General features: G+C 38.4%; 1 protein-coding gene across 10 annotated transcripts in view; it reads right to left on the reverse strand.

Moving 5' to 3' along the window:
• Nucleotides 1-16,825, reverse strand: part of DENND1A (DENN domain containing 1A) — a 519,789-nt gene that overhangs the window by 178,137 nt on the left and 324,827 nt on the right. For all 10 annotated transcript variants that reach the window (XM_046662949.1, XM_046662983.1, XM_046663004.1 and 7 more), the window contains one exon: nt 15,968-16,069. In XM_046662949.1, coding sequence (XP_046518905.1) covers nt 15,968-16,069 — 102 coding nt within the window. The remainder of the gene's footprint in view (nt 1-15,967; nt 16,070-16,825) is intronic.

Here is a 16,825-nt window from a genome sequence, read left to right on the forward strand (position 1 = left end):
TACGGGTATACTGCTGTTTGTTTATACATTCACCAACTGAAGGACATTTGGATTGTTTCCAGTTTTTGGCGATTATGAACAAAGCTGCTAAAAATATTCATGTACATGTCTTTGTACATAAGTTTTCATTTCTTGGGTGAATACCTAGTCGTGGGGTTGCTTGGTCATATAGTAAACATGTTTTTAAGACATATATTTATAAGAAACGCACAGTCTTTTTATTTTAGCCATGCCAGTAGGTATATAGTAGTACCCTTATTGTGGTATTAATTTGCACCCCCATGGAGCATCTTTTCAAGAGCTTATTGGCCATCTGAATATCTTGGATGTTAAGTGTCTCAAAGTCTTTTGCCAACTTTTTAATTGGGCTGTCTTCTTATTGAGTTTAACAGTTCTTTATATATTCTGGATAAAAGTCCTTTTGTAGATACAAGTTTTGAGAATATTTTCTCTCAGTCTGTGGCTTGCCTTTTCATTTTTTTAATGGTGTCTTTTGAAGAGGATAAGTTTTTACCTTTTATGAGGTTCAATTTACCACTTTTTCTTTTATGATGTGTGCTTTTGTGTCTTATCTAAGAAATCTTTGCCTACCTCAAGCTCACGAAGATCTTCCTTTATATTTTCTTCTATTCATTTTACAGTTTTTGCTTTTATGTTTTGGTCTATAACCCATTTTGAGCTAATATTTGCATGAGGTAAGTCAAGATTCATTTTTTTCCCATAAGGATATCCAGTTGTTCCAGGAGCATTTGTTGAAAAAAACTATCCTTTCTCTATTGAATTACTTTGGTATATTTGTTAAAAATCAGTTGACCAACTATGCGTGAGTCTAATTCTGAACTATTTATTCTGTTCTATTGAACTAAATGTCTATCTACATTTACTATAATTTTATAGGGAATCTTGAAAGTAGGTAATACAATTCCCCCAACTTTGTTCTTTTCCAACATTGTTTTGGCTATTCTAGATCTTTCGCATATTCATATACATTTTAGAATCAGCTCATCAAGTTTTTTTTTTTTTAAGCCATCTGGAATTTGGGTTGGGATTATATTGAATCTATAGATCAATTTAGGGAAAATTAACATCTTAAAAATATTGAGTCTTCCAATCCAAAACATGGAATATCTCTCCATTTGTTTAGGTCTTTTAAATTTTTTTCTCAGAAGTGTTTTATAGCTTTTAGTATATAAATCTTGCACATATTTTGTTAAATTTATTCCTAAGTATTTTGTGTTTTGTATGCTATTTTAAGTGGTACTTTAAAAATTTCATTTTTCAATTGCTCATTACCAGTATATAGAAATGTTTGATTTTTCTATGCTGACCTTATCTTGCACCCTTGCTAAATCCACTTATGAGACTCCATAGGATATTCCATATACATGATGTCTGTTGCCTGAATAAAAACAATTTTTCTTCCTTCTTTCTAACCGTTAGGCCTTTTATTTCTTTTCCTTGTCTTAGTGAATGGATTAGAACCTCCAGTACAACGCTGAATAGAAATGAGAAGAGCAGACATCCTTTTCCGGTTCTCATTCTCAGGGGGAAAGCATTCAGTCTTTCACCATTTAGTTGATGTTTGCTGTAAGTTTTTCCTAGATGCTCTTCATCACAATGAGGATATCTGGTATGCTAAGAGCTTTTATCACTAACAAGCGCTGAATTTTTCCTAAAATTCTTTTTGCATATGTTTTGATATAGTTTTCCTTTTTTAGTCTGTTGATATGGTAAATTATACTGATTGATTTTCAAATAGTTAGCCAATCTGTATTCATCTGTTCATGATGCATTATCCTTTTATATATTGCTGAATTCAATTTGCTAATATTTTGTTAAAGATTTTTACATCTATTTTTATGAGGTAAGTTGGCCAGTACTTTTCTTTTCTTGTAAATTCTTTGTTTGGTTTTCATGTCAGGGTAATGCTGACCTCAAAAAATAAGGTAGGGGGGCTACCCGGTGGTGCAGTGGTTAAGATCGCACATTTTGCTTCGGCGGTCTGGGGTTCGCCAGTTCGGATCCTGGGTGCAGAACTATGCGCTGCTTGTCGAGCCATGCTGTGGCAGGTGTCCCAGACAAAAAGTGGAGGAAGATAGACACGGATGTTAGCTTAGGGCCAGTCTTTCTCAGCAAAAAGAGGAGGATTGGTGGCAGATGTTAGCTCAGGGCTAATCTTCCTCAAAAAAAAAAAAAAAAGAAAGAAAGAAAGAAAAAAGGTGGGAAGTTATCTTTTCCCTTCTATTTTCTGAAAAAGTTTGTGTAAGACTGTATTAGTTCTTCCTTAAATATATGATAGAATTAATCAGTGATGCTATCTGGGCCTGGAGTTTTCTTTGTGGGAAACCTTAATTACAAATCCAAATTTCTTTAACAGAAATATTGCTGTTTTTGTTTTTCCTTAAGTCTCTTTCTATAACTTGCGTATTTCAAGGAATTTGCTCATTTCATCAAATTTATCAAAATTATAGGCATAAAGTTGTTCACAACAGTCTTATTCCTTTTCTCTCTTTTTAAAAAATTTAAATATTTTTATAATATATTTAGAATATTTAAAAATATATTTAAATATTTTAAGAACATTTTAGACTTCTGGAAAAGTTGTAAAGATAACACAGAGAGTGCCCATATACTCCTCACTTGGTTTCAGTTTCCCCTAATATATTTTATATTACCATGATATATTTGTCAAAATTAAGAAATCAACATCGGCACAGTATCATTAACTAAACTCCAGACTGTACTGTGATTTCATCAGTTTTTCCATCAATATCCTTTCTTGATCCCAGGATCCAATCCAGAATTCCACACTGCATTTACTTGTCATGTCTCCTTAGTCTCCTCTGGTCTGTGACAGTTCTTTAGTCTTTCCTATGTTTTTTATGACCTTGACAGGTTTGAGAAGTATTGGTCAGGTTATTTTATAGAATGTCCCTCAATTTGAGTGAATCTGAAGTTTCTGCATGATTTGACTGGGTTTTTAGAAAGAACACCATAGAGGTGACATATCCTTCTCATCACATCATATCAGGGTTACATGATATTCACACAACATCACTGGTGATGTTAAACTTGATTACTTGGTTAAGGTAGTGCCTGCCATTTCTCCCCTGAAGTTATTCCTTTTCCATTTACATGCTCTCTTTTTGCAAGTGACTCACTAAGTCCAGCCCACATTCAAGTATATGTGTATGTAGGGGGTGGGGGTTGGGGGGAGATTATGCTCCTTCTCCTAGAGAGGAGAGTATCCATAGACATCATGTGGAATTTTTCTACAAGGAAGATTTATCTCTTCTCCCCTACCAACTCTCTTTTGATTAGTGTTTGCATGGTATATGTTTTCAATCCTTTTACTTTTCACATCTGACTCTTTATATTTCAAGTGGAATTCTTGTAGATAGCATACAATTTAGTCTTGCTTTTTAATATAATAACGTCTTTTAATTGGAGTATTTAGATCATGTACATTTAATGCAATAATCAATACAGTTGAGTAAGCCTATAGTCCTGCTAACTTGTCTATTTGTTCCATCTGTGTTTGGTTCCTTTATCCTTTCCCCCCCAAATCTTTTGGATCTTCAATATTGGTTTATTAGCTATATATCTGTCTTATTTTTTTCCTTAGTGGCTCCTCTAAGGTTTATAATATACATCTTTAACTTAAAAGTCTACCTTCAAATAATATTATACCAGTTTGCATATAATTTAGGAATCTAAAAATGGCACACTTCCACTCTCCACCCTACCCTATCCCAATAGCACCCTTTGTGCTATTGTTGTCATACATTTTACTTCTGTCTTATAACACAATACATTGGTATTATTTTTACTTTAAATACTCAATTACCTTTTATAGAAATTAAAAATGAGAAAAGAAGTCCCTCATGCTTACCCACATATTTACTATTTCTGGCACTCTTCATTCCATTATTGCCCAAGTTTATCTACAGTATAATTTTTCCTCCATCTGAAGAACTTCCTTTACCATTTCTTGCCATGCAGTTCTGCTGACAATAATTTTTCTCACTTTTTATTTGTCTAAAAAAGTTTAAGTTTTGCTGTCATTTTTAAAGGATATTTTCACTGAATATAGAGCTCTAAGTTGACAAAAATTTTCCTTCCTTACTTTTATGATGTCATTCAATTATCTTCTGGCTTATGTAGTTTCTTACAAGAAGTTTTTTGTCGTTAACTCCTTCTTTTATATAATGTATTTTTTTCACTAATTAATTAGAAGCCTTTCTTTTTATCATAGGTTTTGCATAATTATTATGATGAGCCTTTGTGTAGTTTTGTTTGAGTCTATTATGCTTGAGTTTCATCAAGCTTCTTGGAACTCTAAGTTTACCGTTTTCACCAAAATTGGAAAAAAAATTGGCTATAATCTCTTTAAATATTTTTTCTGTCTTTCCTCCCCTTCCTCTCCTTCTAGGACTCCAATCACATGTATGTTAGTCCTCTGGATACCGTGTTATGGGTCCTTGAGGTTTTGTTACCCTTTCCCAGTCTTTTCCTTTCTCTGCTTCATACTGGATAGTTTTTATTGCTATGTCTTCAAGTTCACAGATCCTTTATGCTGTGTCTAATGTTCTTTTAATCTTATCAGTGACATAATTTTCATTCCACGTACTATATTTTCCACCTCTAGATGTTTCCTTTCATTCTTTTCGTATCTTCTGTTTCTCTCCTCATTTAGTTCAGGACTTACTTTAAACTCATGAGAATATTTATAAGCTTTATAATATCCATCTTAAGATTCTTGTCTGCTAATTCCATCACATCTGTCATTTCTGAGTTTGTTTCTATCGCCTAATTTTTCTCTTGGTTATGGGCTACATTTTTCCTGATTCTCAACATATCCAGTACTTTTGTTAGGATGCTAGATAATTTGAACTTTATGTTGTTGAGTGTTGGATTTCATTGTCTTCTTTTAGAGGGTTGAAGTTTATTTTGACAAGAGGGAGATTAACTTTCTTGCATATTAGGTTGATCCTGATAAAGATTTTTTTTTTTAAAGAAATAGTTTTGTGTAAAACTTTTTACTTAAGTTTAACATACACACATAAAAGTACACACATCATTTGTGGATAGCTTGATGAATTCTTGCCCACGTAACTGGCACTCAGATAAAAACCCATTACCAGCATCTCTGAAGCCCTCTCTTATGCTCCTCAAGGCTTGATTTTAAGCTTTGTTAGGGCAGGTCTGAAATCACCTATATGTTAGAGCTAATTTAGACTACTACACAAAAGCATGGTCTCCTGGGGTCTATATGATTGTCCTGAGTGATCAACAAGATCTCCTTATTCTGGCTAGTCAGGGCTTGAATGATTCATAGTCCATGTGAGCTATACCCCAACATGGGCAGATTAGTCTTCAACATACTCGTCAAGAGGACCCAATTCAGACTTCTGGAGCTCTTCTGCCAAGTAGCTCCCTTCTGTCTGGTATTCCGACCAACAAATTTAAACTAACTCTCCACCAAACTCAGATCTCTAACTCCTCAACTTAGCGAGACTGTTGGGCTTTGCTGGGGATCCCCCTCCAAGCATCAGGGTCCAGAAAATGCCTCAAGGCAGAAAACAAGGGGGATTGTAGGTCTCATCTCACTTGGCTCCCTTTCTCTCAGGGATCATAGTCCTGTACTGCTTGTTGTCCAATACGTGAAAACACTTGTTTTCATATTTGTCTAGTTTTAATTGTTAATGGTGAGGGGAGAAATCCAGCTCCAATCATTCCATCATGACTAGATGCAGAACAACGGCCTCTTTTAATAAGATTCCTGCATGGACGGCATGTTTTACAAGATTTCATCTACCAAAATAACCCAATTCTTATGTCCCTTCCATCCTTCCATCTATGTATTCAGTGGCTGCTAGAGCCCTTGGAAATGAAGATGAATAAAACTTGATTCCTGCTCTCAAAGAACTCATGATTAAAAGGAAAAACCAGAAATGTATAATAAATTATACTGCTGGATGATAAGTATAATTTTATAAGTAATATAAGGGGCTGTGAGGACAAAGAGAAGGATATGGTCAAATCTACTAACAGTTCTCAACACCTATAATATAGAGTTTGAAGCAGCAAGAGGAAAGAGCTAAAGTTATGGGAAAAAAATGGGAGGATCATACCATGAAGGAGGGCCTTGAATGCCATGCTAATCATCATTCACATCCATAATTCATCATCATTAACTACCATTTATAGCACTCACGAGGATATATGTTTTACATATATTATACATATTACATTTAATTCTCACAACAACCTTATGAAGAAACTAAGGCTCAGAGAGCCTATCTAATTTTGCCTAGATCATGATTAGTAAGCAAAGAAACAGGATTTAAACACAGGTCTGTCTCATTCCAAAGTCATTAAAGGAACTTGCCACCTAATCTATGGGCACTAGGAAGTCATAGAAGGATATTTTTGTCTTTAGAAGCTCTGTTTTTTAAAAAATTATGTTCCTTGATGGAATGCTTTTAAGTAGGAGGGAAATATAGTTAAATTTATGTTTTAGAAAGATCACTCTGGTACATGAGGAAGAAGGGCTGGAGTCTGAAGAACCAGTTCAGAGGCTGCTGGAAATAGTGCAGGAGAGAAATAAGAACTAGGGATTAGGTGGTGTCTATACGGGTGGAGAAAGGATTTGAGAAATGTTTAAGAAGCAGAATCTGGCAGATGCAGTAAACAAACACCTTTGGCAAAAGGGGAGATTGTGAAATTAACTGTGGACATGCTGATACCCTAAACGTACCTGGTCCTGTGCAGGGGACACAAAGATGCACAGGACATGATTTCTTTTCTCAAGGAATTCATAGCTCATGTAGCCTTACATAATCAAATCCATGAATTCCACTGAAACACACTAAGTACCTTAGGGACCACATTCCCTTCACATTACTATCTTTGGAATCTTTGATGAGCATAGAGCCCCATTCTGGAAACCACTGCTGTAGAACATTGTCAACCCTGCTACAAACCAGCTTGCAAATGGGAGGTACTTTTCATGCAGGCTGAGGACTGTTAGGGTGTGGAAGGAACCAACTTTCCCCTAACTCTGGCTTTAATTATTAAGAACGATTTCATTAAAAACAAATGCAGGTACAATTTAGTGATCACCGATAACATGTGAGCACAGTGCCAAGAATCTGATGACCACTACCACCTCATTTCTTTGCCACAACAATCCTAATAATAGGCCTAGGACTCCTCTCTTCTAAGGATGGGAAACTGAGGCTCAGAGAGGGACAATAACTTGCTCAAGTTACTTTGGCTCCCTGAGGCTACCACACTGATCATTTAAAAGATCTTGGAGAGAGTGATGTCAGTATCATAGTGGAGTAAGCTCTTCCCTTAGACTCTCCCCCCAAAGATAGAATGAAAAGAACACTCATAAACCAGCAGAGGACATTCACGTAACACAAAAGACGTCTGAGAAACCCACACAGCCATACATCTGAAAGTGGAGGCGCTGGATCCCACAGAGGAAATGGAAGGAGGTAAGGGGATCTCCTCTCCCTCCCCCAATGGCAGCAACCCAGGGTGCAGGACAACGCATGGCTCTGAGAAAAGAGGGGGAAGGGGTGGCTCTGCACAGAAACACCGTCACTCTCTAAGTTCCCTCATAGCCCATGGGAAAACGCCACAAAGAGGTGACTAAGCTATTGTGGGGGTGTCTTCATCAAGCCAACACCCCAGGAGAACAGATAGTGAGAACAGAACAAGAACGCCCCTGGGATTGCACAGGTGAAAGAAAGCACCCCTCCCTCCACCCGGTGATCGAGCTTAGCCAGTTGGCCAGAGCACCCATGCATACCTTAGAAAAGCAGCAGCTATGAGTGAGCAAGCTGGGGATCATGGTGGGTTCAGAATACATAGCTCTTGATTCCCCACCCAGTGGTGGCAGGTGGAAGGTGAGAACAGATACTATCATTATGCAGAGGCTCAAATCCATGTCATCCAACAGTATGAAGAAATATATTAATATTCCAGACCAGAAGGAAAATGACAAGCCCCCAGAAATCAATCCTGAAGGAACAGAAATTAATAATCTAAATGACAGAGAATTCAAAGTAGCTATCATTAAAAAATTCAAAGAGTTACAAGAAAATAGATAGACAAGGAAATCAGGAACAAAATTAATGAACAGAGTGAATTCTTCACAAAAGAGATTGAAACTATAAAGAAAAACCAACCAGAAATGTTGGAGATGAAAAACACAATGTATGAGATAAAGAAAAATCTGGATTCTGTGAATAATGGAGCTGATATTATGGAGGAGAGAATTATCAGTCTGGAGGACAGAAATATAGAAATGCTTCAGATGTAGCAGGAGAGAGAACTAAGACTAAAAAGAAATGAAGAAAGTCTCTCAGAAATATCGAACTCAGTTAGGAAATGCAACATAAGGATTATAGGTATTCCAGAGAGAAAAGAGGAGAACGGAGCAGAAAGCCTGTTCAAAGAGATAATAGCTGAGAACTTCCAAAAACTGGGGAATGAGCTGGAAATACAAGTAAAAGAAGCTAATAGAAATCTTGATTATATCAATGTAAAAAGACCTTCTCCAAAGCATATTAAAACTGTCAAAAGTCAATGACAAAGAAAAAATATTAAAGGCAGCAAGAGAGAAGAAAATAACCTACAAAGGAACTCCCATCAGGCTTTCAGTGTATTTCTGAGCAGAAACCTTACAGGCTAGGAGAAAGTGGAATGATATATTCAAATTTCTAAAAGACAAAAACATTTAGCCAAGAATACTCTATCCAGCAAAAACATCCTTCAGATATGATGGAGAAATAAAAACTTTCCCAGATAAACAAAAGCTAAGGGAGTTCAATGCCACAAGACACCCTTCCCCAACACAAGAAATGCTCAAGAAGGTCCTCATACCTGAAAAAACAGAGAAAGGGGTTACAAAGCCTTGAGCAAGGAGATAAATAGGTGGACAGAATCAGCAAACTGTAGCTACCAGAACAGGCTGGCAAACAATTAGAACGTTAAAGATAAATGGAAGGAAAACACCAAAAATAAATACAATCTAGTCATTTTAAATAGAAACTCACAACACAAGGTGGAATAAGTTGTGACAATAATAACTTAGAAGGGGAAGAGGGAAGGGATGGAATTGCCTTAGTCTAAGGAAACAGGCTATCAGAAAACAGACGGTGTCATCTACAATATTTTTAATACAAACCTCATGGTAACCACTAAATAAATAATCAGAACAGAGACAAAAATTATAAATAAGGAGAAAACTGAGAAAACCACCATAAAGAACTACCAACCTGAACTGGTAGTCTGAAATACACGGAACAAGAAACAAGGGAAATGCAGAAGAACTGGAAAACAAGTGATAAATGGCAGCATTAAGCCCTCATACATCAACAATCACTCTAAATGTAAAGGGATTGAATTTTTCAATCAAAAGATACAGAGTGGCAGGATGGATTGAAAAACAAGACCCAGCAATACGCTGCTTCGAGGAAACACATCTCAGCTCTAAAGACAAACAGGCTCAGAGGGAAGAGATGGAAGACGATACTCCAAGCTAATGGCAAACAACACAGCAGATGTTGCCATTCTTCTATCAAACAAAGTAGACTTCAAGACAAAAAAGGCAAAGAGAGACAAAGAGGGGCAGTATATAATGATAAAAGGGACCCTCCACCAAGAAGACATAACATTTATAAATATATATGCATCCAACACAGAAGCACCAAGGTACATAAAGCAACTATTAACAAAGCTAAAATGAGATATTAACAACAATACAATAACAGTAGGGGATCTTAACACCTCACTTACATCAATGGATAGACAATCCAGACAGAAAGTCAACAGGGAAATAGTGGATTTAAATGCAAAACTAGACCAGATGGACTTAATAGATATATATAGAACACTCCACCCAAAAACAGCAAAGACACATTATCCTCAAGTGCAAATGGAACATTCTCAAGGATAGACCATATGTTGGGAAACATGGGAAGCCTCAATAAATTTAAGAAGATTGAAATCATATCAAGCATCTTTTTTGACCATAATGCTATGAAACTAGAAATCAACTACAAGAAAAAAGCTGGGAAAGTGATAAATATGTGGAGACTAAACAACATGCTACTGAACAATCAATGGGTCATTGAAGAAATTAAAGGAGAAATAAAAAAATATCTGGAGACAAACAAAAATGAAAATACACCATACCAACTCATATAGGATGCAGCAAAAGCAGTCCTAAGAAGGAAATTCATAGCAATACAGGCCCACCTTAACAAACAAGAAAGATCTCGAATAAGCAATCTTAAACTACACCTATCAGAATTAGAAAAAGAAGAACAAACAAATCCCAAAGTCAGCAGGAGGAGGGAAATAATAAAAATTAGAGCAGAAATAAATGAAACTGAAACCAAAAAAACAGTAGAAAAGATCAATGAAACTAAGAGCTGGTTCTTTGAGAAGATAAACAAAATTGACAAACCCTTAGCTGGACTCAGAAAAAAAGAGAAGGCTCAAATAAATAAAATCAGAGGAGCTGGCCTGGTGATGTAGTGGTTAAATTTACATGCTCTGCTTCAGTGGCCCAGGGTTCGCTGGTTCAGATCCTGGTCATGGACCTACATACTGCTCATCAAGCCATGCTGTGGTGGCATTCCACACACAAAACAGAGGAAGACTGGTACAGGTGTTAGCTCAGCAACAATCTTCCTCAAGCAAAAAGAGGAAGATTGACAATAGTTGTTAGCTTAGGGCCAATCTTCCTCACAAAAAAAGAAGAAGAAGAAGAAGAAGAAGCAACCACTGGATACAGTGACTGCTAGAATCTAGCAACATGATGGAGAAAAAATAAAAATAAAATAAAATTAGAAATGAAAATGGAGAAATTACAACAGATACCACAGAAATACAAAGGATTATAAGAGAATAGTAAGAAAAACCATATGCCAACAAATTGGACAACTGGAAGAAATGGATAAATTCTTAGACTCCTATGACCTCCCAAAACTGAATCAAGAAGAAAAAGAGAATCTAAATAGACCAATCACAAGTAAAGAGATCGAAACAGTAATCAAAAACCTCCCAAAAAATAAAATCCAGTACTAGATGGCTTCTCTTGAGAATTCTTTTTTTTTGAGGAAGATTAGCCTTGAGCTAACTACTGCAAGTCCTCCTCCTTTTTGCTGAGGAAGCCTGGCCCTGAGCTAACACCGGCCCATCTTCCTCTACTTTATATGTGGGATGCCACAGCATGGTGTGCCAAGTGGTGCCATGTCCACACCCAGGATCTGAACTGGCGAACCCCAGGCCACCGAGAAGCGGAACATGGGAAGTTAACTGCTGCGCCACCAGGCCGGCCCCTCTCTGGAGAATTCTACCAAACATTCAAAGATGTGACAACTGTCCTTCTCAAACTATTCCAAAAAATTGAAGAAGACGGAATACTTCCTAACACATTTTACAATGCCAACTTGACCCTGATCCCAAAGTGAGACAAGGACAACACAAGGAAGGAAAACTATAGGCCAATATTGCTGATGAACATAGATGCAAAAGTCCTCAACAAAATATTGGCAAACCGAAGACAGCAATACATTAAAAAGATCACACACCATGACCAAATGATGTTTATACCAGGGATGCAGGAATCGTTCAACTTCTGCAAATCAATCAATGTGGTACACCACATTACAAAAATGAGAAATAAAAACCACATGATCATCTCAGTAGACAGAGAGAAAGCATTTGATAAGATCAAGATCCACATCTCAATAAAACAGGTACAGAAGGAAAGCACCTCAACACAATAAAGGCCATACATGACAAACCCACAGCCAACATCATACTTAATGGGGAAAAACTGAAAGCCATCCCTCTGAGAACAGGAACAAGACAAGGGTGCCTGCTCTCGCCACTCTTATTCAACATAGTACTGGAGGTATTGGCCAGAGCAATTAAGCAAGAAAAAGAAATAAAAGGAATCCAAATAGACAATGAAGAAGTGAAACTCTCACTGTTTGCAGATGACACAATTTTATATATAGAAAACCCTAAAGAAACTATTGGAAAACCACCAGGAATAATGAACAACTACAGCAAAGTTGCAGGGTACAAAATCAACTTACAAAAATCAGTTGCATTTCTATACTCTAATAACGAACTAAATGAAAAAGAACTTAAGACTAGAATCCCATTTACAATCATAACCAAAAGAATAAAATATCTAGGAATAAATTTAACCAAGGAGTAGAAAGACCCATACAATGAAAACTATAAGACGTTATTGAAAGAAATTGATGATGACATAAAGAAATGGAGAGATATTCCATGCACATGGATTGGAAGAATAGATATAGTTAAAATGTCTGGACTACCTAAAGCAATCTACAGGTTCAATGCAATCCCAATCAGAATCCCAATGACATTCTTCATGGAAATAGAACAAAGAATTCTAAAACTCATATAGGGGAACAAAAGACCCCGAATAGCTGAAGCAATACTGAGAAAACAGAACAAAGCTGGAGGCATGAAATCCCTGCCTTCAAAATATACTACAAAGCTATAGTAATCAAAACAGCATGGTACTGGTACAAAAACAGGCACACAGATCAACGGAACAGAATTGAAAGCCCAGAAATAAAATCACACACCTATGGACAGCTAAGCTTTGACAAAGGAGCCAAGAACACAAAATGGAGAAAGGAAAGTCTCCTCAATAAACGATGCTGGGAAAACTGGACAGCCACATGCAAAAGAATGAAAGTAGCCCATTATCTTTTGCCATACATAAAAATTAACTCAAAATGGATTAGACTTGAAGGTAAGACCTGAAACCATAAAACTCCTGGAAGAAAACATAGGCAGTACACTCTTTGACATTTGTCTTAGAAGGATCTTTTTGAATACCATGTCTATTTGGACAAGGGAAACAAAAAAAATAAACAAATGGGACTTCACCAGACTAAAGAGCTTCTGCAAGGCAAAGGAAACCAGGAACAAAACAAAAAGACAACCTACCAACTGGGAGAAAATATTTGCAAATCCCATATCCAACAAGGGGTTAATCTCCAAAATATATGAACTCATACAAGTCAACAACAAAAAAAGAAACACCCTGATCAAAAAATGGGCAGAGAATACAAACAGAGATTTTTCCAAAGAAGGTATACAGACGGCCAATAGGCACATGAAACGATGTTCAACATCACTAATCACTAGGGAAATGCAAATCAAAACTACACTTAGATATCACCTTATACCCGTCAGAATGGCTATAATAACCAAGACAAAAAATAACAAAGGTAGGAGAGGATATGGAGAAAAGGGAACCCTCATACACTGCTGGTGGGAATGCAAACCGGTTCAGCCACTATGGAAAACAGTATGTAGATTCCTTGAAAAATTAAAAATAGAAATACCACATGACCCAGCTATCCCACTACTGGGTATTTACCCAAAGAACTTGAAATCAACAATTCAAAGAGATTTATGCACCTCTATGTTCACTGCAGCATTATTCACAGTAGCCAAGATGTGGAAGCAACCTAAGTGCCCGTCAACTGATGACTGGATAAAGAAGATGTGGTGTGTATATATATATATAGCGTATCGGGAATGGAATATACAATGGAATACTATTCAACTATAAAAAAAGACAAAATCATCCAATTCACAACAACATGGATGTACCTTGATAGTATTATGCTAAGCAAAATAAGCCAGACAGAGAAAGACAAACTCCATATGATTTTACTCATATGTGGAAGACAAACTAACACACGGACAAAGAGAACACTTTAGTGGTTACCAAAGGAGAAAGGACTTAGGGGGTGGGCACAAGGGGCGAAGTGGCACATTTATATGGTGACTGACAAATAATCATGTACAGCTGAAATTTCACAATGTTATAAACTATTATGACCTCAGTAAAACCAAAAAAATTAATAAATAAAACTCTAAATAAAAAAAAAAAGACATCTTGGAATGTGCCACCTTCAGGAAGCCTCCATTACCCTCCCCCAAATTTTGTCATACCTGGGCCCTCCTGTGCATGATTCCTATTTTCTTTGTGGCCTCTATTATGCTATACCATGAGATAAATGTCATTTATACACTCTTTCCCCTACTGGAACATGCTCTTTGAAGGAAAGTAGATCTACTTTATCTGTGCTGTTCAATGCCCAGCCGTGGGTCAGAGCACTGCACTTGGGACCCATTAGTCCACTCCAGGGTTTCTGAGCCACCAGTCACTCATCCTGGGCTTCCCCAGGGCCCCCAGCCATTTCTTGCACTTGATACACCTCAGGCTCACTTACCACATTCACTCAGCAGTTGCGAAGTCCATACCTAAGACACCCATGGCTTGAAGGGAGAGCGATTCCACTGAAAGGGAACCAGTGTGGGAACTTCAGATTCCTTGGACCAAAAGAACTCAAATTATAGCCAGGAGACCCTAAGATACCAACGATGTCCCCTGTCCTGATATGACAAACAAGAAACCTCACAGTGTCTGGTACTTCTATTTTTCCTACTTCTGTCATTTCTCTCTGCCTCAGGCGGGGCAGCGTCTATTGAGTGGAGGCAGCACGGGCTTCGGTGTTGTCCAGATTAGGGTCCCAATTTCAGATCTGACCCAGCCAACTGTATGATCTGAGGCAAGGCACGTGCTCTGTGAGGTTCTCTCCCTGTGAAAAGCAGAGAACACCTGCTCCATGGGGCTCTCGTGCTAAGGAATGAGATCCTGAATGCAAAGGCACCTACAGACGCAGGGGAGCTGGGTGGCTCTCCAGAGGGACAGAGTCCGGTTCACTTCTTGGCTCCCCCTCTTTCTAGCTCTGCGGGTAAAGTGAGGATAAGAAAAATACCTTTCTCAGAGTGGTGTGAAGAGGAAATGAGAAATCAATGATGAGTGCTTAGCACATAGTAAGTCAATGAATGGTAGCCATCGTTTAATTATGCTACAAATGGAACACCTTTACGGAGCACAAATGACTCCCCCAAAATCTCAGAGTGAGTAAGAGTAGAGGAGTTTGAAACCCTGTTGCAAGCCTTTCATCAATAAACAGCAGTCTCTTCCCGATGGCTAATCTCCAGGTGTCACCGGTACTCCTGGCAGTAATAGAAGAGCAGTGCCCACCTGCCACAACACAAACCCAGCCCCATATCAGTACACACAGCCAGGAATACTCCTTCCTTCCAGCCTAGAAGCCAGAATAACTTTATAGATCTTCCAGCAGGCAGAGCCATGGAAGTCAAACCAAAACATCAAAACCATACTTCCCAGTGAATCTCAATCCTCCTCATTTGTATGGACGATGGGGGAAGACTGGGTCTACTTCAAATAGCCGCCCATGAGGCAGCTCTGAGTAGCACATGAGACAGGTGTGTGGTCAGATGTTAGCCTGGCAAATGCGGCAGCCAGTTGCTTTTTGCTAAATATAGCCGACATTCTGTCTAGACCTGAGATAACGAAGACAGATTTAGGGGACATGGAACCACATTCAGAGCACTGGCAGCAGATATGCTGCTACATGGGAAATGGCTGTGTTTGATGACGGCCCAGGAAAAAAAGGTACGTGTGAGTGCCCCAAATTGCTCACACTGAAAGCCCTCCACCCACCTTCTGTGGTGTCACTCAGGGGAAGCTGTCCTGCTCTCTGGACATCGTGATGTACTAGAGAGGGATGGCAAGACCCCTGGCTGCCAAAGAAAGAAGAGCTGTCCAGACCCTGGGATCACTTCCCAGTTTTCAGATGAAAGTTATGAGGGCAAAACAAGGCTAAAAAAATGAACCACTTCCCACCTGTCTACACTGAGACAAAGGTTCCAGAGGCAGCAGAGAACAAATGCAGTTCTTAGACCCTAGGAGAACCACAGCTGTCCCCCTCCCTCCCCTCCCCAAAGTCATGTTCATTTCCACCACACAAGCTCACAAGAGTCAGAACCTCAAGAGCTCATTACCCACCACGTCATTTGGGAGGCTCTGGAGGTCATCAAAGGGGGTTTCCAGGGTGTTGGTATCCACGTTCAGGATCACGACATCATCCAGGGCCATGTTTCTGACTTTCTGTAAGTAAAAAAAATCCAGAACAGAAAGGCATTGAAGCACCATAAGGAGAGACATTTCCCCTGGCCTTCGCCAGGGAAGAGGAAGAAGAAAAGTGACATATGACAAAGGCTTACTCTGTGGCAGGCCCAATGCTAGGTGATTCACATTTGCTAGGCCATTTAACTGTCATAAAAACCGCGAGCTTATACAATCATCCCCAAGCCCCAGGAGTGGAAAGGGTTTCCCAGAGACATGCCCCAAGTCACACAGATAGGAAGAGAGATCTTTATACCCCAACATTATTTTTTTCCTATACTTTACAATTAAAAAAAAAAAGAAGAAGCTGAGGTCTAAAGCTCTGGCCCCAGGAACTCTGATATACAGCTGGGCTCCTATGACACTCACATTCAATCCACCTCCTCTATTTACTGAAGGCTACTTGCCCATCTCTCTTTTGGATCTTGCCATTCTTGGGTACGGAATATGGCATAGGGCCTAGCGATAACATGTTAACATTTCTCTTAAACATTAAGTAGGACAGTCACACTTTCACTGTGGTTCCATTTTCCATAGAAATCCAGCTAGTGAATCACGGCTCAGAGGCTCTAGCCATAAGACATTATGCTATTGGTACAGTAATAGAAAGAGTAAGGGAGACTCGTGCCTATTAGGTGTTCATGTTTGGTGAGAGAAGGGATGGAGGCACGATGTGGAGAAAAGAAGAGCCCACCCTCTGGGAGCAACTCTCCACAGTCTGTGGAAGAACAAGGTTGT

Source organism: Equus quagga, chromosome 1 (genome assembly GCF_021613505.1).
Source record: "Equus quagga isolate Etosha38 chromosome 1, UCLA_HA_Equagga_1.0, whole genome shotgun sequence".
In the NCBI taxonomy this organism is placed as follows: domain Eukaryota; kingdom Metazoa; phylum Chordata; class Mammalia; order Perissodactyla; family Equidae; genus Equus; species Equus quagga.